Source organism: Ostrea edulis, chromosome 3, assembly GCF_947568905.1.
Source record: "Ostrea edulis chromosome 3, xbOstEdul1.1, whole genome shotgun sequence".
Taxonomy (NCBI): domain Eukaryota; kingdom Metazoa; phylum Mollusca; class Bivalvia; order Ostreida; family Ostreidae; genus Ostrea; species Ostrea edulis.
Genome location: NC_079166.1, coordinates 20,595,231 through 20,620,151, shown reverse-complemented (window position 1 = coordinate 20,620,151; position 24,921 = coordinate 20,595,231). Strand labels below are relative to the sequence as shown.

Genomic DNA, 24,921 nt, shown 5'->3' with positions numbered 1-24,921 from the left:
GCGTCATTGGAATCCTATTGCGACATACCTTTTTATTCCTCTAGTAAACACTTACACATGCATTGCATTGATAAGAACCGCTGTGTTGTCACATAAAAAGCTTACAGAACGTATTGTTGCATGCATTTCATTGACAGGAACCGCTGTGTTGTCACACAAAAAGCTTACAGAACGTATTGTTGCATGCATTTCATTGACAGGAACCGCTGTGTTGTCACACAAAAAGCTTACAGAACGTATTGTTACATGCTTGAAATTTAACAATCCTTAGCAGCACTAAGATTTCCCGATCGAACATTGTTAAATTTCATAATAAATATATTTGCCCGTTAGCTATGTTGCATTCAATATATTCAAAGTTTATAAAAGATATATATGGTGTTCCGTCATCGGAAAATATCTCTTGAGTAGGTATCGTTAGCGAGTACGACACAGCGATGACTTCAATTAACCATAGTACCCATAACAATAAAAAGCAATGTTTTGTCTACAAGTTTCTGATAATTATTCCGAAGAAGATTCTATCGTGTAACAGCTTAATACAAATGACTGCAATAAACCAATCTCGGGACAATTTTGCATCTCTTTCATGTCCTTCATTGGGCACTATTAACACCGGGTTCCTATTGATTATCTTAGAAAGGTTTTTCCTTTTGTAAATTCCAGCTTCCAGTATTTGCCCTTGGAACAAGAGGTTCTGTTAGGGTTTCGCAGCTGTAGCCTACATTATCAGATATCGTAATTTTATAAGAGATCTCATTACGCTGCATGGTGTAGCACCACAATGGAGGCGGTTTTACGAGACCGAATGTCGCTATGATATTTCTGATAGACTTATTAGAATGAGAATGCGCGAGATGCTACAAACTATGAATGATGCGACCTTTTTTTCTGGTAAATAAGTTAAACCTGGTAAGTTTTTAATAGAAAGGAACATTGGTGCGACTTCAGTGAACTTTTAAACATCGATGAATAAATAGGATAAAGGGGGAAATAAGCCAGAAGTTCCTCTACCAGGGTTTGAACAGGCATACAACATTTCTCACTAAATTCCATTCGTGAGATTAAAAAGTGCTCGGGAATTCAGAACAAAAACTTTTTCCCCCAGGAAATTTCTTATACCAGTACAAAGATCGAATTCATAAAAAAGTGGCGATTCTCCTTAATTCTAAAGAGTAATCTCACAAGATCTACCTAGTGATATACGGACAAACCACGGCACTGCGCTACACTGATGACAAGTCCCAGGCATTAGACCATTAGACGCAAAAGTGAATTATTTCCTCTGATATGTAGACAGATATTGAATAAGACTTCCGTTGCTAAACTGTTAATCAGACGGATTCATTAAAATGACTAGAATGGAGTGTATTTATCGGAACGGCAAGTTATGGTCTGTGATTTCTCTGACTTACCAAACAAACGAGAAAAACGGAAAATTCTTAAAGGATTTCAATGCCAATTACAAAACAGCCTCAGCGTTTTGACAATTGAAAATTCCAAGAGGAATCTTTTGCACACTGCATAAATACTTTGAAGAATAGAGGACATATCGCATGATTTATCTGAATGCATTGGTCATTGTGATAATTTACAGAGTTTGAGTTAATGCTGGGGAGATTGGCGACTTTGTAGAGAGATGGATATGTTATCCTTATTGCTGGACATTGCTATCTGTATCGATGTCGCTCTATCGGTAAGTATGGACCCAATCACTGATCAAGGCATGTGTAGATATATATATATATATATATATATATATATATATATATATATAATGTATATATATATATATATATATATATATATATATATATATATCCAACGATGACTAAGTACACATGATCCACATTTAATTAATTACACTTAGCGCTTTCGCTATGTAGTTCGGCTCTTCAGGTAAAGGGACATACATTTAATTTATACATTCACAGGTGAAATATCTTTAATTCCTCAACATTAAATTTCCGTGCATGCTCTCTACATACATGTAAGCTATTCTATACCGTGACCGGTCTACAGGAGATTCTTTCTCACCTCTGGTATGTTCAATGTTCCGTGTTTGTTCTTCTTTTGATCTTATTGTTTTGTATAAAATTTATGAGATTAATCACTGTTCGTTATCTTCACTTTTTCTATAGAGCAAGCTTCGGCGTCTAGAGCGGACGTAGTTTGTATTTATTGTACTTTACAAGAAATTGGAGATATATTTTATCATTATACGTACACATATGCACAGTGTAACTACAATCTGCAGCAAGAACTAATACAAGTTCAAAACAAATAAAAATAAAAATTAGTTTTATTTTTAAACAAATTATGTCCAACAACAAACACTGTTTTTCAGAGAAAAATTTACATTTATAAGGAAAATATTTAAAATTGGTTCCCGTCCCAGAAATCCCATATTTCATCTGTATAGTAACGCGCTTTTTCTTTATATACATGTACATGTAGGTATGTTCCGCGCATGTCATACTTGTTTTTATACATCTGTTATATATAAAAGAGCAAGGAATATTTAAAGTAATTTATCTTTCATTTTAATTCAAATATTTATCTTGCAGAAGACCATTTTCCTTAAAATGAATAATGTGTGAAATAATATGAAATTACACCATGGTTGATTTCAAAAAGACAATACTAAGACTGACTGATTAAAACACTCCCCTGTTCCTGACGAGTGCAAGGGGAGGGTTCAGTCAGACTGGTATCAAATGTATTTAGTCGAAATTTTACATAGTGGCGGATCTAGAGGGGGGATACGGGGATTGCACCCCTCCTTTGGTTGAATTTCTTAGATCTGCCAGTGGTTCTGGATTAAAGCTTCGTTTTTGTTTTTTATTTTGGAGCCAAAGGAGAGAAAATTAGATAAATTATGTATTTCATTGTCTGGGAATCCTTGTGATCAATTTCATTTAGAAATACTACTCCGCACAAGTACAGAAACGCTGTTTAAATTCGAATTGTGAAATAAGAACAGCGATACTGCGTAGATTTTTCGATGTCACTGCCGCGCAGTGCACCATTGTTTTGTATAGTTTCTTTTTTCGTTCGCAGTCAAATTACAGAAAAATAGATATCATGTTCACTATCTTTCTTGGGAACTTTTATCAAAGTTAAAAACAGATAATGGGAGTAACTCTAGAATCATGTAGAACATCCAAATGTCGGAGATCAAGGTGTGAGGTCTAGTGACTGATGAGATTTCTTGACTTTGAGCAACATTAACAAGACAAGTGAATTGGTAGCTACGTCTAATTGATGAACGTATATTCAATCGATTTTAATTAACTTTCATCAAGATTATTGTTTACGCTTTACAGAAATGAGGGTAGGGGATTCGGAGGGTGGGGGATTTTACGGTTTTTCTGGTCTATCAATAATCACGCCTTAGATTTGCGCCCAGTCGTAAAGAAATCACGATAGTACGTGTATATTTTACCAAAGCCACGATGTATAAAAACAAGTGAATATTACGAACAGTGATCAACCTCATAAATCCCAGAATACAATATTAAAAGGACAAACACGTACTCCCTAAACATACCAGAAGTGGAATCAGGTGTCTGGGAGAAGTAAGCATCCCCTGTCGACCGGTCACACCCGCCGTGAGTCCTATATCTTATTCAAGTAAACGGAATAGATACATTGTCAAAATCAGTATATAAAACAGCCTAATGATTGACATGAAACACGCAAGACAGTATCTAACTCAGTGATAGACTGATTATTTTTATTATTGTATTATCACCCCCACCCCCACCCCCCGTGATTGGCGGTGATTTATATGGGTGTATGTTTTTTTCTTGTCCTGCTTGAATCTCTTAGTTATACTTTTTTTCAAAAAGGAAGATGCATATATGTAACGTGTTGCAAAATTATTCTGTTATGTATATAGTATTGCAAATTTTCCCGAATTTAATTGATAATATATAATGTATTATAGTGATTGTAAAGATATATTGAAATTCTATTTATAGTAAACAACAGCAATGGATTAAACAACAGTAAGAGTAAAAATACGGTAGTGTTTGATTAACGTTCAACGACAGCAATCGTGAAAACATCCTACTATTGACTGCCCATAAACAGCAGTATTTATATAAAAAAAAAGAAGATTTTATTTCATTAACAATATACAACTGTAATAGAACAGATTTATCCTTATTTGATAAAGGTAAACAACATCAATATTTTGTAAAGATATATTAGTATTTCATACACAGTAAACAACAGTTATTCAAAAAAGATGAGTTAGTATTTGGTTAAACATCAGTAAGTATAAAAATGTTAATATCGATTGAAAGTAAAGAACGGCAATTGTAATACTGATTATTATTTGATTAATAAATTCTGGATTAACAGTAAGCGATAGCAATTGTTAAAACAATATTAATATTTGATTAAGAATAAACTACGGTATGCATGTATGTAATAATTACGTTAATTTCTTATTACATTGTAACAGTGAGCAACAGAACTTGCAAAAATATGTAATGATTTGATTAAAAGTAAACAACAGAAATTGTCCAAAAAAAAAAAAAAAAAAAAAAAAAAAAACGAAAAAACCACACACACAAAAAAAGTTATCATTTCATTAATACTAAGCAACATAAAAGATAAGTTACTATTTGATTAACAGTAATAGTACACAATTGTAATTCTGAGGATGTTTTGATTCTAAAAGTATTATTTAAAATTCAGACAGCCACCTTGCAGTCTCGGTAGTAATGATCAAACGTCAGCATGGAAATCCCTTAGTGATGCTTTCTAAATTCTCTCTAATAATTCACAATTAGTGGTGTCTATGGAATATGATATTAATGTTCACCTTCTCTGAGATGACTTTCGCATTCGTAATGGAAATTAGATTCCTATAAATAATGTGGGTTTTTTTAACTGTCAGGTATCTGTTTTTGATCGATATCAGTTCCTTGAAGATAGTAAACATGTACACTAAACATATAACAAGTGCTGGACTCCAATAAAGGACTATCATTTTCACTCTGAAGAGGAAAATAATTGATGTTTTCATATGCATCATCTACTCTTTAAAGCAGACATGACGTGATATTTGATATAAAATGCATGTGCATGCTGGGTTTTTAAAGTCATAAAATGACATACCAAACCTATGTCGGATAAACAGAATTAGAAGTTATGTGCAATAATTTCATTTTCTCGTTCATGATGTGACAACTGAACATATTTTCAATCTTTAAGAACATTTCCAAAGAGTTCATATATGTCAACTCGATATATCCGTGTGAACTCGAAATAAAAGACACCACAGAGTCGTCCACTTCTGCTTAATACTAAGATATATTATTGAAAGTAGATGTTAACGGCAAAGTAACAACTCAACTTTATGACAAACGGGATGATATCAGCTTCTCCATCGTCAACTTCTCATATTTATATAGCAATATTCCATTATCACTTGCATATGGTGTTTATACCACTCAAATGATTCGATACGCAAGAGCTTGTACTGCGGATGACCAGTTTTTAAACCGATGCAAGCTACTCCCAAACAAGTTGATGGTACAGGGGTTTCAATAGTCTCGTTTAAAATCAGCATTTCGCAAATTTTATGGTCGTTATAATGATCTAGTTTGCCAATACAACCTGCCATTGGGTCATGCTGTCGCCAGGGGATGCTTACTCCTCTTAGGCACTTGATAACACCTCTGGTATGTGGGGGGATTCATGTCTACCCAACTCTTTAATTATTTCGAGTATGTTTCGAAGCTTTTTCAGAGTTGTACTCAAAACAAACATGGCTGATTTTGAGTATGAGTACGGTGAAGTTGTATATAACCTTCAGGCCTGATTCCCTTCCCGCCACTACAGTTTCAATAGCGAAGTGTAATTTAAACAGAAAGGCGAGGGTGGAGACCAGACTAATGCGAGCCGTGAATCTAATTCACTACTGTTTATCTAAAGGTTTCAACATAAGTGACATGATCTAACTAACTATATTTGTGGAGATATTATTTCACAAAGGTAATGTTGTTTCAAAAATAGGATGAATAGGGAATTGAACCAGGTTAAGATTAACTTTCTATCTAACATGGCTACGCCAACAGACGAAATCATTTGAAGCTGTGAGTTTTCGGTTGGTATGAATCTTCTATTAGTTAATGATTAAAGGTATAGTTGGATACAAGGGAAATGGGGAAATATGTTAGAACTTTTCATAACAAAATTTTGAGAGGGCGATGTAAGACTACAGCAATATGCATGTAAGACCTAAATCTTGCGCAAAATACATGCGCCGTAAATCAACGGTTTTTATAAGGGGTGTATCTGTAGCTCTCTGGTCTGTGCTAATATATTCTGAGGAAGACACAAGTAAGCTACTAATTAGATATTTTTAGTAATCTAGCTTCATGGACAATATCTTTAGTTACGCATTCTGCACCGAATTCCGTGTTAAGTACTAAGTTGTGCTGAACGCCCCTAAGACTGATATGTGTTTTAATATTGATTGATTGATTGTATATTGTTGAACTTCCCACTCGAGAATATTTCACTCATATGGAGACGTCACCACTGCCGTTGAAGGACTGAAAATTTAGACGTATACGCGGCACTTACGACCTATGAATAGGGAGGGATCTTTATCGTGCCACACCTGCTGTGACACAGGGCCTCGGTTTTTGCGGCCTCATCCGAAGGACCGCCCCATTTAGTCGCCTCTTACGAAAAGCAAGGGGTACTAAGGACCTATTCTAACCCAGATCCTAACGGGACTATGCTCTAATAGGTAGGAATGTAAATACACAAGTAAGTATAAGGAGGGTGGTACATTGTACATATGTGTACGCATGTACTGCTACGTAGATTCGAGGTCTTTCATGATCAGGTCTTCAAACGGTCTGTTGGAATTCCCATGGTCAAGAATTGTGCTCCTTTATTAGCTGACCTGTATTTATATTCTTACGAGTCAGAATTTATTCAAAAGTTTCTATATGAGAAAAAAAAAATGCTCTCGTTATGGTCTTCAACTCGACATTTAGTTACATCGACGATGTCTTATTACCAATAATCATTTTCATTCATATGTCCTCTGGTATGTTCAGGAGTCCATGTTTACCCAACTATCTATTTTGTATCGCGTATAGGAGTTATGAGATTGATTACTGTTCGTTATGTTCACCTTTTGATAGATAGATAGATAGATAGATAGATCAAAATTCGAAATAGTTTTATCAGCTTTTAACAGAATAAATCACATATTTTCTTTGGTTTTTGAGACTTTGTTGGGTAGCTGCTTAATTCTGAAAATACATGAATTCTACGCACAGTGCAAACATTTTCACAACAATGATTGGCTGTAAACTCCATTTTGGATTCTGTCATTTCTCATCCATGAAGGGCATTTAGATAGTTTTATTTCCTCACTTTGTCTGTTTACAAACAGCAAGTCTTGATACACCATTTCGTTGGATTACAAGAATTTATCTGATTTTCGAATGCAAGATGGGAAAATAAAAAAAGACTCTGTAACATTACTTTGGCCATAAAAAGCTAAATTCTTGCAATGTGACAGGCGTTTTGGTCATAATGCTCTCAAATGTCAAACACAGATTCCGAATCGATTGCGTCCTGAAATATGCTCAGTGATTTTAATTTCTCTGAATACCGTTTAACGAGCGTTTGCTTTCGATACGGGTCGTGAGATTTGGTAGAAGATTGAAACTCATAAATCCACTGTACCTCATAAACAAGCAATCAGCCTTTCTTCCTACATTTGCTTCGCATTCGTAAATCAGAATTAAAGTCAATGGTTGTTCTTCATAACATGATAATAAAAATTAATTTTGCCAAAAACATGGGATTTTATTTCATTATGGACAAGACTTCCTCTGATCCTGAAAGAAACCCATTATTACGTAATGCGACAAATTTACGAGTACGCTGGACAAATAACAATATTACTGTGGCTTTCAGATGTTCGTTGTCATTTCTGTTATAGCTTCTTTAGATAAAAAAAAATGTTAACATGCTCTTAGATGTGGCGATTTAATTAACTGTGATCAATGAAAACAATACAGATCGTTCACTGAGGGGAAAGATACCTTGCGAGGTCTCCATCGAAATACATAAGGCTATGACGAACAGCGGTATTTGAAGCTAAGGTTATGTTTCGTTCAACAGTACATTTCTCCCTATGTATTGTGTACAGTGTATTTAAGCTAACTTTTCTCACATAAAATCCCTCTTTACTTCGCCTAGTACTAGATAGAATCGTTGGGAACTCGTCATCTAACTCTAGGAACACTGACACTTCCTAAATACATGCATATTCAATAGTCGCTATCAAATTGTTACTCCCTCTATCCCGGAACCGGAAATGACGATTTTCAGGTCAGTCTGTTTGTAACGTAATGTAGCCTATGCTATTCAACCTATGCCAAAGGTGGGTCTACTCTTTCTTAACAAGTAGTCAGTGACATATTTATGGGGAGATGGAGATTCGCGCTTTCCGACATAAAGTGGATCGTGGCGTCATAGTACGGACGCAAGAACCCTAACTATACTATGCATTTCAAATAATATCCAGAATTCGTCCACTGCGAATTCGAGACACCGTGTCAAATGAAACAAAGTGTCAGGGATCCTTGAACGGAAATGTTACAAAAGTGGACGCCAGCCCATGAACTCAAGAAACGGATATGGTTAAAAGCCAAATGTAGACCCAAAATATAATTAGCAGGATCCTCTAGATATGGTTTCCCGTTAAAGTCCGTGAGTTTTTCTATAATGAGCAGATAATGAATGAAATCTTACAAGCTCCTGAAAGAAATGGATAAGATAAATGGTCAAGTGAGAAATAATGAAATACACAAAATACATGAAAGAAAACTTCAAACCTTTCTTGAATATCGCTTAACAAAATTAAAATCAGATATGCAATAACATATTCCCTCATTGTTCCATTGTGCAGGTATAGTCATACTTTGGATCAAGATTAAAGTGATTATGTGTGATATATTTGTAACACATCTTTAACATGGAAATTTTCAGAGATATAGCGTGTGATTTAGTCAGAATTGTAGTCAGTTTTAGATGTATGTATATGACTACGACTACCGATATGAATTTCAGTTGGCAGCGAGAGTTGATCCAAACATTTCCGATACATGGCGTGCGAAGCTTTTCTCACTAATTGTCTTAATTATCTGTTACTAATATAAAGGGTACATTTGAAGGACATTTACAAACGAAATTCAATCTTAAATTCGGAATTTAATTGAATCAGATGCAAAATCTTGCTTTCCCGAACAAATATTAAAACATAATTTGCATTATTAAGTACAATGATTACCTCGAATTGTATCGATCTCAGAGCAATTATTACGGGATCCAGTAACAAAGTGAGAAAGTGAAGAAAAAAAATAGATGCGGTATTTTATCAAAACAACCCACATTGTGACATTTTCACAAATTATTTTAACAAAGAACTGACACCGATTGTCTGAGAATTCTGCGTCATTAGCGCGATCAGCCAAATATTGCGAGTCCCCATCAGTCAAATTCCCTCCCCTGTGACTTCCAATCTTAGTAGAACAGCTAAATTAATGACTAATGTCGACGTTCCGTTACAGGGAAATGGCCAACAAATAACCATCTGTCTTTCATTTATAATTCCAATTTCACAAGTTTCTTTGCTAATCCCCTTTTAAAGACAGTTTATTTCAAGCTATTATGCTGCAGTAGTTTTCTTAAATCATGCAAAGTAAACTCTGACTAAAGGTCATAAGTGTAAATATGACGATAACTTTTGTTTAAGGTATTTGATATACACCAAAAACAAAAGACTGGAATCCTGAAAGTAAGAGTTATGCGTGTCCCTTCTTCATTATATGAAGTAGAATGAATCCATGTCTACAGGTCGTCGTTAAGATATTTTAAGTCAATATTTGCAGGTCGTCCTTAAGATCATAGTCTGAAGTCGATAATGACTGGTCGTTCTTCCGATAGTTTGACGTCAAGTTTTACTGGTTCGTCCTCCATAAGATAGTTTGATGACAACATTAAAAATTGTCGTTCACATAATTTCCCGTCAATGCTTACATATCGACTTTAGGACAGATTGAAGTCAATAATTGACAGTTCGTCTTTAAGATATAGTTTGAAATGAACGTCGATACATGTAGGTTTGAAATAAACTTTGACAGGTCGTCCTTGGATAGGTTGTCCTCAATATGGTTACGTTTGTAGGTTGTTATCAGTGTAGTATTCAGTTCATGTTTATTGATTATTCAACGGATACTTTTTAAAAGACAAAATAAGAAATGTTAGATGTGTAGGTTTTGTTTAAAAACACAGGAAAAAATTGAATTGGGAAAGAAATTTCAAATGATAGACAACAAAGTAAATACCATAGGAAATCTGAAGTGTCCGCATATTTACGAACTGCCGTTTTGTAACATATACACATGTTCATGAATACACATTGGCGGATCTAGGGGAGTGTTGCGAAAGTTGCACCCCCCCCCCCCACCCCCAGTTGAATTTTTTGTTTATAAAGCAGGTCGTGTCTTGCCATTTTGGGGTCTTCAATCCCCCTTTCTTGGGCGAAAAAGGTACAAACTTGGGTCGTATTCCCCATTAAAAAGTTTGTGGATCCGCCACTGAAAATGTAATGTTGACAGTATGGAAATAACATTCAATGGTCCACGTTATCGATTCATTTGAGGTTTATAGCAGTACCTTCCTTAAATCTTGAGCCCAATAATGAGTAGTGAAAACATATATTAATTAAACATTCCCTTCTCTATAGCTTTTAGGTTAAAGGTGAAATTTTTTCAGAAGTATGATGGTATATATTATGAAACACATGAAAGTAAGGAATCTGAGAACGTTATTTATTCTATATTAACTTTCTGCAGGTTTGGGATGTAACGCAGCCACAATTAACAGAAGGTCCTTGCTGCAATGGTACTCTTGCCTACGCTGCACCACCCACAATTCCTTGCTCTTCCTTTCAATGTTGTAAATCGTTAGAAGACGTAGCTGTGTATCCTGTCAATCACGCGTTTGGATATGTATTTAGATGTATGGTAAGTAAAATCAGTTGTTTTATAGGTAATCGAATTGACGATCTCTACAATACATGGCGATTTCGACATCTTTAAATCAAGTTCTGTGTCTCAGGCAGAGAGAGGGGTCTAAACATAACGTATGTCAAGATTTTGAGTTTCAGTCGATCACAGAGAACATTTGATATCGTATTCCCTTATGGGAGAACAATCGCTAAAATATATTGAATATAATGAACTGTTTTGTTGGCCCTGGAGGTTCGCTATAACAATGTTTTACTGTATAATGAAGTTTGGTTATAACGAACTGTTTTTGTTGGCCTTGGAGGTTCGCTATAACCATGTGTTACTGTATAATGAAGTTTGGTTATAACGAACTGTTTTTGTTGGCCTTGGAGGTTCACTATAACCATGTTTTACTGTATAATGAAGTTTGGTTATAACGAACTGTTTTTGTTGGCCTTGGAGGTTCGCTATAACCATGGTTTACTGTATTCAGTTTAACATCGACTGAAGGACATTCTTAGACTTACATGTCATTAGGACCCCCATAACGAGATTTTCACATTGAGGATAACACTGTTTAACAAGCTTTATATTTACATATCATTGAGTCCATTTAGAGTTTATTCTTCTCACACAAAGCTCTCTTTACACTCTTTACAGCCAAAGACTGAAATTTCAAAAAGGTGCTTTGAGGAGAATGAGAAGGTGCAACCCGGAACAGACAATGGTGAGGTTGAGTACAAACCAAAGAGGTGTTGCAATGGACTTAAATTTCAGTTGAAATTTAACAACAATAACACAGCCTTACTTATAACATGTATCAAACGTTACCAAGGAATTAACTAGGATGTCTGCGAAACACAGCCTCCACCTTCCGGGTCTGATCTCCCTCGTTTTCAACGTTGCTGCTTCCCACATCCTTGTTAAATACAGCAAATGGTTATGATAACTTAGTTTTTGTGAGAATGTGTGAGGCATTTCTTTTATCAATATGTTCTTTTGATTGTCTATATACATGTATGACTTGATTGTATGGTGTGGTGAATTACTTATATGTACATGTATGTACTGAAATCAAGAAAATTCTGTGTTAGTAATGCGGGAGAGAGAGAGAGAGAGATAAGAGAGAGCATGTGTGACCTCATTATCTCAATACTTACTTGAATTATTCTTATTCTTTGACTTTTTTTTTCTTTGCAGTTCTACAAAGGAATTTACAACTAAGACTATAACCGTTGCATAGTTATAAAACTCGTTAAGTCAGATAACTAAATGTAAGATTACTTATATACAAAAATTACACGAGTAAATTCTTCTTATTCACAATTTAACCAACGTTAAGAATAAAATAACAGATATTGGTCTTAGTCGTAGGTTCGTTTGTAACTCGTGGCCGTGAAGGTGTTGATGGTAGATCTACATGCATTAAATCTCTAGGTGGATAGACAGATGATGAAATTCGTCAGTCAGTTTTCTTTCAGCTGTGTTGTAATGTCTCTCATTTTTGTAATATATATTTTCTCGTTTCTTGAATTGATAGATTATCATGAAAACAATAGAAGAGAATGGACCTATATTACTTATTGTCTATGGTGATGTGTTTAGCTTGACCTTTTTGCACCTAAAATTTACTTGTGATTTATTCACATAAAACAATGTTTGTCTGTTACAAACATTGTAAATCAACCATTACAAAAACTCGCCATACCTTCAACAATATATATATGAAGCTTAAGGAGTTTGATATGGATGGATTGAAAATTATGTAATAACTCTTTCATACTTTAATTAAACAAACATTTGTCATATACAAATAGTCATTTAAAAGAATAATTAAATTAATTACTGTTAAATGATCATTTTGAAAAATATCGTTAGTTTCGTTAATCCCCAAAATGTCAAAAATTTAACAAAGCACATAAATCAGGGGAATGTAATAGATGAACTGCCTGAACCATTAGCCAAAAACAAACTTCACACAGACTAGCGGATTAATCAATGCGAGCGATTTTAACAATCTGCTTGCTGTTCGAAATAAAAATGCACCAACCACATCAATGGATTTAATATAGTTAGAGAAAGTTCTAAGGCTCTGTCATTTGTATCATTGATTGCAAATTTATATCTTTTTAATGAAAAGCATCCATTCGCCACAAAATATAGCCCGTCTCAAAAATACCTTCGTACATGTATTTCTTTGAATTGACATCAAGAAGTTTAACTAAATACAATTCAATGATTAATTATACAATACGTCACTAACGGAAGCTGGTACAGGGATATAAATATTATGTGTAAGTGTCGTGTGCTGTGGCATTGTGATGTCGACATGAATTCCATTTCTCCATTGTGATGTCACACTGATGTTACTTTCCTACAACACAATTCAGAATCATGGCGGAATGTAAATATTTTTTTAAATCCCTAAATCTAATCACATGTGCAAGTACATCAGCACACAGAATAAAGAGGTTAAAAACTCTGCCCTGGAGACAAAGTATCAATTATATGACCTGTGAAAGAAGAATTAAAAAAAACCATGACGTTTTGTGTTTCTTTCAATATCTTGAACCATGCACCTAACACTCTCAATGCGCATATTCGAACGTTCCAAGTTCGAAGCCAAATTGTCCAAGGTTAAAAAATTCCACGTTCAGAACAAATTACTTACACTACCGCATATGACCTTGACTCCTCAAGAAAAAGAACAAGACTAATCTTTTAAAGTTAATTGTACGTCCAAAACAACTTAAATCATCGGAAAAGACCGACCTGTTTCAAAACGTCCAAAAAATCCTTTGTTGGAAAAGATTCATTAAGATGACTTACCATTATCTTTTATTATTTATTGTACCTCATGTACCACTGATGGATGGTGTAGGTGAATAAATGAACTTGAAAAGACGGCCTCTTTGAAGGTCACGTCGAGAACAATGGGGGAAAACAACAACAAAACATAAAGGACAGGCAACAATAGAGATTGTATAGTCTGGATTTCCATTTCATCTTTCCGATCATGCGTTACATATGTAAATGTATGATATGGTGGGTGAATTATCACAACCTTATTTTGTTGAGTCACCAGTGTCAACGAATTTCAACACCCGCCTTTGCTCGTAATTTAGATCCCCATACCATAGCATTGGAAGCCCTTCTAAAATCCATAAGAATCAAAAGATCAGCCATCTTGTTTTCGTCAGTATATTGCATTAAGTTTGTGTATAAGGCTGATGTAAAAGTAATACTCTTTATGGTCAAATTGAATTATGGGAAAAGCGTGACGACTACACCTAATCACATGATGTAATACAACTCGTTATTTCTCTTACTCGCATATTGAAGCTGATATCCGAAACAAATAGTTTCTCAGCAGATCACTTTAAAACAGTTACTATCAATCAGGCTTTGGACCAGTGACAAAAAATGCAACGAAATAAAGAATTCATGCAGCTTTATCTAAACTCGGTATTACATATTCTATATTTTTTGTAAGTAGAATTGCCGCCGCTGAGACACTCGTGATCACTGTGTGTGGTTCCTCACGCCTGGTTCAGGGGGACCTTCCATGTATCTGAAATTAATTAATAACTTTTTAATTGATCATGGTGATTCACTAACTGTACGCTGTTTCAGAAAAAATGCACAGACGAATGTCGTTTTTGCAGAACTTTGATTAATATTCTTTCTTTCAAAGATATTGCAGAATTCAAAGATATTGCAGAAAAGAAGAAGAAAAAACAGCTTTTCTTCACAGTGTATCCGGTCAATATTTGAAAAGGGTAAATACAGCGAGAAGAAGACATGGATAGTCTCAAAAGCTTATACCACATTACACCTCAGTCAATATTCAGATAATGTTACATCCTAACCTTAATAGTTGTTATTTCCTGATGATGTTGCCCATTAACATTTACAGTTGTAACAGCGTTTAAGTAAAAAATTTAGCGATGGCTTAATTTTGGCATTATTAGCGAGGGCATTGAGATTGCTGAAATTAAATGTCCCTAACCTTTAAAAATGTAATAACCTGACAATATGACCCCTAAACTTTACAGATGTAATATCCTGGTAATATGACCCCTAACCTTCACAAATGTAATATACTGACAATATGACCCCTAACTGTCACAGATGTAATATTCTGACAATATGACTCCTAGAATTTTAAAATGTAATATACTGACAATATGACCCCTAACCTTTACAGATGTAATAACCTGATAATATGACCCCTAACCTTTACAGATGTAATAGCCTGGTAATATGACCCCTAACCTTTACAGATGTAATATCCTGGTAATATGACCCCTAACCTTTACAGATGTAATAGCCTGACAATATGACCCCTAACCTTTACAAATGTAATATCCTGACAATATGACCCCTAACCTTTACAAATGTAATAGCCTGACAATATGACCCCTAACCTTTACAAATGTAATATCCTGACAATATGACCCCTAACCTTTACAGATGTAATATCCTGACAATATGACCCCTAACTGTCACAGATGTAATATTCTGACAATATGACCCCTAACCTTTACAGATGTAATATCCTGACAATATGACCCCTAACTGTCACAGATGTAATATTCTGACAATATGACTCCTAAAATGTTAAAATGTAATATCCTGGTAATATGACCCCTAACCTTTACAAATGTAATAGCCTGACAATATGACCCCTAACCTTTACAAATGTAATATCCTGACAATATGACCCCTAACCTTTACAAATGTAATATCCTGACAATATGATCCCTAACTGTCACAGATGTAATATTCTGACAATATGACTCCTAAAATGTTAAAATGTAATATCCTGGTAATATGACCCCTAACCTTCACAAATGTAATATACTGACAATATGACCCCTAACTGTCACAGATGCAATATTCTGACAATATGACTCCTAAAATGTTAAAATGTAATATCCTGGTAATATGACCCCTAACCTTCAAAAATGTAATATACTGACAATATGACCCCTAACTGTCACAGATGCAATATTCTGACAATATGACTCCTAGAATTTTAAAATGTAATATACTGACAATATGACCCCTAACCTTTACAAATGTAATATCCTGACAATATGACCCCTAACCTTTACAGATGTAATATCCTGACAATATGACCCCTAACTGTCACAGATGTAATATTCTGACAATATGACTCCTAAAATGTTAAAATGTAATATTCTGGCAATATGACCCCTAACCTTTACAGATGTAATATCCTGACAATGTTATACCCCAATCTTTACAACAGTAATGTCCTGACATCCTTACAGATGTAATGTTCCCTCCATTTCGTTATGCCCATGATCATTTCTTTGAAGTACAAAATCGAAATATTCCTCTCTTACATATTCTGACCTCATTTTACAAAAATGAACAAGTAACGAACAGCGACCTATGAGGAATACAACCTTACGAGAAGGACAAACACAGACCCTGGATCTCCCGGAGGTCATACCCTCTGTTCACCGGTCACACCAGCTGTGTCTACCGGTAATTTACCGCGAGCACATAAACTGGCGGCACGTGTAAAGGCAAACATACGTACAGTTCTGAATATTATATTGGTGTTTTCTGATCTAACAGCCCATAAACTGAAATAGTTTTCCTAAGAATTTGAAACGATTCGGAACAATTCATATTGATTTCCTAACTTATTAACAATGAAGATGATCAAGCGCTGTAAAATAATGTTCACACATAAGATTTCTCCATTAACACGCACACCGTTCCCAGGAGGCATTGCAGTCCAAATAACCAAGACTGTCACCCTTCATAAGGTCACGTGCTTTAATATCTAACAGAGGCCTATATGGAACATTGGTGAGTTCTGCGTAACCACATTAGCAACTGACGAAGTGATTTGTCTAGCGATGGTGACAATGTTTGAAAATCTAACAAGATAAAAAGACCATTGAGATTTCGTTTCACAACATCATAATTCAAGCGCAGATCGTACATAATGGAGGTTTTTAGGCACTGTTAAATAAAGCAAGAGAAGACAATTTGATTTCTCTCGGCAAGTGTAAGCGAAGAGCGCTTCTGAGGTGTATCAATGCACTGGGGAATCTAATTTTTATAGATTTTTCTTTTACAGTGATTTCCCTTTAGACATGTATCAATTTTCCATTTCTAGAAATAAGTTTCTTTCCGATCATTTGAAATATTAATTACTGCTACGTATGTATGCCGTTTGAAGAATAAATCGGCCATTTGGTTGACAGACAGTACCGCTTTGGGGATATAGGGAATTGTCTTGTGAGTAACTCTCATGAAGAATAACACGATCTTACGAGCAGAACGTTAAAATCATTCGGGGACTTTCATCAGAATGTCAGTGCGTTTTATGGACGAATGAAATGATTCATTTTCTAAATATCACTCGGGTTGTTGCTACTTTTTGCTTGACACCATAAAAGAAACGAAATTATTTGTGTATCAGTAATTGTGCAATTATATTTTATACTCGACACGATGATTACTTTATTTGCTGGAAAATTTTATATTGCCATTTCAATTCATACTGATTTGTGTCTTGTTTTCTATGACAACTGCTATGTTAATTTTCTTCAAAAAGTATTCAAAAAATACTTGTGACGTATGCATACTGTAATTTGTTACAAGAGCACAATCGCCGTACTCTTAATTTTATGTTATAGGAGAATCTACTTCTAGAATTTTAATTACGAAAGTATTGAAATATTTTAATGCATTATTCACCATGTGTTTGATTTCGCGGGAAAATGATAAATCGCGAATATTGTGAAATTAAAACCATTGTGTTAATTTCCCAGTATATACAGGTACATATATGTACGACTACAAGTACTGTGTTATTTTTTGTTTGGGGGGAAATATTTCTTTTAATTGTGTGCACGTAAGTGCGTGTGTGTTATGTCTGCAGCGATTGCCCTGTAATTCATTATTTGTAATATTTGTGTACAACGTATTTTATATATAGATGAAACCATTTTTCAGAAAAGTCTTACCTTTTCTGCAGATCCGATTTTCCGGAATTTTCGCTCATGTTTGATGTACCGTTGATAGTGCGGCGGACGTCACTCAGGTGCGACATAGAAAGAGTTTTCGGAATCCTCGGGAATTTTGCAACCATTTGTTTCATTTCCCCTTTTATGATTTTCATACCCGACATAACTTTTGTGGCAATCATAGAATGCGAGTGTTTTCTGACGGCACAAGAAGTGACATCTTTTTCGGCTGTTGCAAACCCTTCTTGTATTGGGGAATGATAATTACTAAAGATGGAGTCTTGAGGAACGTGGTGATTCTGGTTCCTGTCTATGCCCTGGTTGTTATCGTGCATTCTAATGGAAGGACTGGGCAAAGTAGATTTATAATTATAGCTAGGCACTGCAGACGTAGCATTATCTCTGTTTCCAAAATATGTGCAAAATACTTCAGGACCTTCACAGTCTGCCTCGTTTTCAAATATAGGCCAGTTTTCCGGATTAGTGATGATTTCGTAATCCTGTCTAGATGTAGGCTTGGTTTCTAAATTGTACCCTATATCGTCAGCAAATCTCACCCTTTTTGGTTTTCGCGCCTCACACAATGAACGAGAATTTGCGAGATTATCTGCACCGTGATTTTCGTGATGAAATATACTGTGCCGAGAAGTGCAGCATGATTTTCTACGCAATTGATCACTTGTTTCTCTGGTTTGTTGTTCAAAATTGAAATTCCCTGAAAATGAAAAATCCATATGAAACTCAAGTCGGTCCAATTTTCCTTATCTTTCAATTTGTAATCGATACAATGCTTGGATTTTAAGAGTTTTCCAGACAAAAAGCTCCGATCATGTCTTTGAAAATCAAATTAAAAGACATGGGGAAATATCATTTTCGCATGCGATAATATTTCATTCCAGCACTGACTGAGCTATTCGATAAAACAACCGAATGTCTCAAGGAGCAGAAATTCGTAACTTTGAAAATTTAATAAAAGTGACCAATTTGATTAATTTCTGGTTTGAATCAACATGAAAAATGGAAGATTGAGAAAACAGTTCCCCTTAATATACACTTTTACGTAATGTGTCATTTGTTGTCTAGATTTCTTACACATTATGGCAAATCGTGATTGCAGCCGGGAGCCCAGAAAATGAGGATTTTAGAGGGGAGTTTGTGTATTTGTGCAATTATTGAATTCTTAGACATTACAATAACTTAACAAAAGTCATGATTCTTCTATCGCTTTGTTTTCTGTGTAATGTCAATGATAACAAATTGTGCAGGATGCGAGTCACATATACCGACTCTGACATGTGCCGACACAATGACCGCTCCCTACTCCGTTCAAGGAGGTTTGAGTGAGTAGTGCATTTCTGTTTATAGAATATATTGATATTGGATAAGGAGAAATTTTATTGATATCATAATCAATAAAACAAACGCACGCGGGAAGTTACTTTAGAAATGAATTTCATTTTTTAAGATACATGAGAGCATGATCTGCGACGTTTTATCACAGCATACTTCATGAAGCACGTTAGCATGTATTTTCAAAATATGAAATTTATTATATATATATATATTCATTATACTTTCATTTCTTTCGGAATTCCTTATCGTTATAATAGACATACTTCATGTACATTTATAGATTAATAGGCACATTTGTCACAACTGTATCGCATACAGGAGGAAATAGCTGCCATTACAATTGGTAAAAAAGAAAGAAAGAATTGAATAATTGAAATCTTGAGAACGTTGAATATGTAATCAATTATTTCGTTTAATTTGGAAACTGTGAGAATGTACATTTCATTCACTACTTCAGGCGAATGGAAATATGGGCGAAATCATTTTTCATTGAATGTGGGCAAATTACACACGTGAATATAACCTTGTAAATGTAAGTCTGGCAAAAATCGGACAAGTCTGACAAAAATTGAACGACCAAAATTCAACGAACAAGTTATGTATGCAACATTCTTCCGCTACTCTTTTGCGAGGGATAACGCGCCTTATGAAGCGTGCCGGGGTGTGGCGTCTCAGTTCATATCCTCATGTATAGTCAAAAATCAAAATTATATCTTTTATATTTACAGTCTACTTCCATTTCTGCTGAAATTCCCAACCGTTGAAATAGACGTACTACATGAGGAAATGGCAATCAATACAATTTGGAAAGATATCGAAGGCAAGAACATTCTAAATGTAAATATTGAGTTACATCAAAACTTATAATGTCTTGACAAAGTTCCTGTTGAGTGAATTCTGTTATAAGAGCCGCAATTAGATATGAGGAATGAAGATAATCTTGAATTTTCGAAACAAAAAGTATAAAATACTTTCGTCGATTCTCACCACTGAACGAATTGATCATGCAGTAAATGAAATCAACACGGGATACATGTAACCTACAATGTATGTTAAGTATATATGATGAATGTCCAGTCCTATAGAACTGAGTAGTTGCTAAAATAACAAAAAATCTAAAATAAAGAAAAATGCGAATGGCATACAATCAATGCATGATTTAAACAAAGCGGGGTAACCTCTGTCGTCTCGGCGTGGTGCGACATCTAGGCGTAACACTGCAGGCGTTATCTCCCGTTCCTTGCTGCTTGTGCGGTAAGTTTTCGTGTCGCCGATCACACTACATAAAAAAAAATACAAACCTAGTGAGAGGATGTTTGTTACTCTGCGTTACTTATTGCGCGTTAAAATCAATTATTATTCACTAATTACTGCGACTCCATTCCCCGGGCATTTTAATGAGGGACATTCTAACAACGGATGCATCATTTTCATCTCATTTACAGAAAAGTTTTGTCATCAACATTTATATTCGCTATATCCGAAACTGAGATTCTAATCCAAAACACTGTTAGTTTACTGCAGAACATTCTAATATACCCTGCCGTCATTCTTAGTTTTTTTTTTTTTTAGTCGTAAATATCAATTAGGACACTTCTCCGTGATAATTCTGTCATGGCTTTGACCCTCTTTAGATTTTTCTTTATCTTACATTTTTTAAAATTTAATTTATCATCATCATCATTGTCATCATCATTATTTTTTGTTATTCTAACCTACACTTGCTTTTTTCTCTTGAGACTTCTCAGCCAGAACGGGAAATGGTAAATATTTACCGGGTGTACGGAATTTGTTCAAATATTCACACGTCATTGTATGAGTTTAAGTCACCAAATTGTAATTATTTCAAATTAAATTGCTGTGAAAAAAATCTTATCGTTTCTGGCAAAACTTTTATTATACAAAAGACAATGAATATCTTTCTATGGTTAAAAAGCAAACAAACAAAAAACTACGTAGAATGCATACCACAGAACCCCCATATCAATAAACTAGTAAATGTTTATAGTTTCTTAACATATTTTGGAAATCACCTTTTACCCAATATTTCAAAAGATTACGCGACTTTAAAGCAACATCATCATTTGATGATCATTGCTGCATACGTATCCTTTAAAGTTTAGTTAAACAAGCATGTTTATGTGGTTTTAAAACATAAACTCAAGCGGTTCGCTTTGTGCGTCAGAGAGAAAAATAAAGTAAAACTACGGAAGCGACGTGTTTTTTTTTTTTTCAATTTTATTTTGGTTGGTATTCTAATGATTTTTATTTCGACATAATTTTCATCAAACAAGTCTTCAAACGAATGTTTCGGGGGGGGGGGTGTCCATTTTTTCTATGGGAAAAATATTGCAAAATTCTCAACTTTTCAAACTCTTTTGATCACTGTCTGCAAGACAGTCCTATAATGAACGGCATTGTTTGCCTTTACTAACGAGCGGAATTGCTTTCCCCCACTCCTCCTAAAAAGACGTGCATGGATGTGACACTAGCTTAAAGATTTTATTAATGACATTGTACACACATACTGACCTGAGATCCACATTTGGTGTCCTAAAATAGAAGTGGAGAGATTCAGTACAAATGTCCATTGCTTTTCCTTTCCTTTCCTATACTAAATGATAGTTATACAGGGGCGGATCCAGAATTTTTCAAAAGTGTGTGTGTGTGGGGGGGGGGGGGGGGTACATTCCAAGGATTTAAAGACCACGAAATGACAACAAAATAACCTTTAGTAAAGCATTCAACCAGACAGGTGAACCCCCGTAACCTCCCCTAGATCCGCCACTGGTTATAATCTCAAACATATGCGCATTTATGGGAGAACATAAAATGCACATGAATTGTCCCCCCCTTTGCTTGACTTACATGTGGCCAGCCCATTTCTCTTGTGAACAACCCTCCAACGGAACCTGATGACAGCAATCAAAATTCTGTCGACTGAAAATTTAAAAAACAGAATTCTGTGTTAATGATGATGAAAATGATGATTACAATAATGATTTTAACAGACAACTTCGCTAGCCAAATGGTTTCCGATACACTAATCTCCCCCCTACACTAATTAACGCAGACCGAAACAAAGATCTTCACGAACCTGTTATTGAGAATCAAGATTTTTTTTAACGAGTGAATTCCAGTGATCTCTATCGACAAGGCTATGCATTTAGTGATGATGGTAAAAAGTAGCCGCGACTAGAAGTTTACCATTCGATCGTTTTCCCTCTGCATCTAGACTCATAAACGACTCAAAGTTGTCTTTAATTTCTTATTCTCAAGTCTCCGTATACGTGTGTAGGTCAACACAAAGTATTTTATCAAAACTCTATGAATCCATAGAAAAAGTAAAGTTCAAAGCATTTAACACTTATTAGAAGCATGGTTTTTAATTACTTTCACAACATTAACATTGATTGCCCACATTTAATTACAACATTTAGCGGGGGCAAGTATCGCTAAATAACCCTAACTACAAGTGCTTTCATTATATCAAGGTCATGTGTTCATTTAGTATACTAAACAGCTGAAGATCTTTATTATGAAAGACAGAGTGTGTGGGAGAGAAATAGAGAAGTAAGATAGAGAGAATATAACGCGAACTCTCAATATAGACCCCCGTAAATACGTTATACTAATTATAAATACATTGATTTGTGATTTCAACTAGCATTTGTTATTGATTATAAAAACCCTAAACGAACAAACAACAAATTGAAATCTTTGGGGAAAAAATCCTAGTTTGTTATAATGCTTACGAGAGTTCAATTTGATTTTTATATTTTCATCCATAAAAAAAAACTATAACCCCAAAAGTACAGCAGGTAATCAATTTGATTAAAATCAGCTCCTCGATCCGCTCCTTTATCCAATACTGTCGTAGCGACAATATAAAAAGGAGCGGATCGATTGGGCAGATTGGGTAGGTGATATGATACTACCGCTAATAAACTTAAGACGACAGTTTAGTAATAAACTTCAGGCAAAAAAGACCACCATTTCGTAAAAGTAAACAAATATTCCAAATTAGAAAAATAAAATAACTTCATGATTTAAACGATATCTTATCATTCTAATAAGATTAATTGAATATATATATATATATATATATATATATATATATATATATATATATATATATATATACATATATATATATATATTATATACAGTTTTAGATTTTTGAATTCCAGACTACTGGTACTTATATATATATATATATACACAATTTTAGATTCTGTAATTCCAGACTACCGGTACTTACAATCTAGACGGTCCGTCGCTCCTCTTCAGATCTGTGGCGCTTTCCGTCACCTCCCCACCCAGGGGAGAATTCCGGTAAAACTCCGCACCAACCAAACTTCTATCAAACATACAATTCAATTTAGGAAACTTTCTCTCTCAATCACTCTCTTTCAATCAATTTGATTGAAAATTAAACCTGTACATGTAGATATTTTGAATATTTGATAATACAATCAGGTAATATTTCCATATCACATGCAACAACAACAAAAAAAACAAAACAAATAGACGCAAATGTCAAAGATATCAGGCCGCTGGAGATGAAAAGAATCGTGGGTTGTTTTTTTCCTTTCTTCCAGATTTGACTATACTGACGACCACCTCTTCAAGACGATTGTGAAATCATACTTTAATTAAGATATGTTAATTGCCATCGAAACAAAATCAGTTAGTAGAAAAAAATTTACGCGGAAGGGAAAAGATTTTTAAAAGGCATTTATATGTACATTTATATATATGTTTGGAGTTTTAACTTGTCTGAACTCAACTCCCCGTATCACCTCAAGACCACTATACTGTAGATTCACAAAATAATCTTGAATCCTCAAAACACTACACACGTTTTTTGTATTTAAATATATTAAAAATAACTTCAATCCCCAATTCAGTACGCATTACATTAATTTTGGACATTTTAAAAAAGAAACACATTTACATAAATACGGTAGAAATGGGAGCATTAACCCACAGATGTACAGTTTGTAAACCCGCATCAGAATAGACCACGCTCCTGTAATTTAACGAACAGGGCATAAAATGTGTATTTATAATCTCTAGGTGGTGACCGAATTCTTAGGAATCATTAAATGAATTAATTACAACCAAAAGCTGCGGGGTACCCGACCAGAGGAAATTCATTTCTTAAAAACTACATATACCATGTCATAGTGTGCTTAAAAACATATTGAAAATATACTTGTCTGATAAAATTTTATAACTGCAATGGAAATAAAAGTATTCCCTTTCAGTATTTTTATATATGATTTGATCTCTGCGCACGTATCTGGATCTCAACAAAGATTTATTCTATCTTACATTTCAGAATTAAAGCAAGTGTGTACTTACCGTGATGGATTCATTTTGCTTTGATTGTGACGTCAGTGATCCATTGTCACTTCTTACTGTGACGTCATGTAAACAACAGAAAGCATTGTGACGTCATGTAAAATTTACAAGTAATTGCCTATGTGTCA

The 24,921-nt window shown here is 34.6% G+C and overlaps 2 protein-coding genes across 2 annotated transcripts; one reads left to right on the top strand and one right to left on the bottom strand.

Moving 5' to 3' along the window:
* Positions 1-713: 713 nt before the first annotated feature.
* On the top strand, positions 714-12,791 carry LOC125681839 (uncharacterized). The gene is made up of 3 exons (XM_048922091.2): positions 714-1,696; positions 10,905-11,075; positions 11,721-12,791. Exons 1-3 carry the CDS (start codon positions 1,640-1,642, stop codon positions 11,904-11,906), a joined length of 414 nt encoding a protein of 137 aa, XP_048778048.1. The 5' UTR covers positions 714-1,639; the 3' UTR covers positions 11,907-12,791.
* A 5,278-nt stretch (positions 12,792-18,069) lies between these two features.
* LOC125676648 (uncharacterized) lies at positions 18,070-24,330 on the bottom strand. Its single transcript, XM_048914479.2, has 5 exons — positions 23,688-24,330; positions 22,295-22,366; positions 21,959-21,979; positions 20,605-20,705; positions 18,070-18,788 (listed from the first exon to the last, which is right to left on the bottom strand). Exons 1-5 carry the CDS (start codon positions 23,795-23,797, stop codon positions 18,070-18,072), a joined length of 1,023 nt encoding a protein of 340 aa, XP_048770436.2. The 5' UTR covers positions 23,798-24,330.
* Between the last annotated feature and the right edge of the window lie 591 nt (positions 24,331-24,921).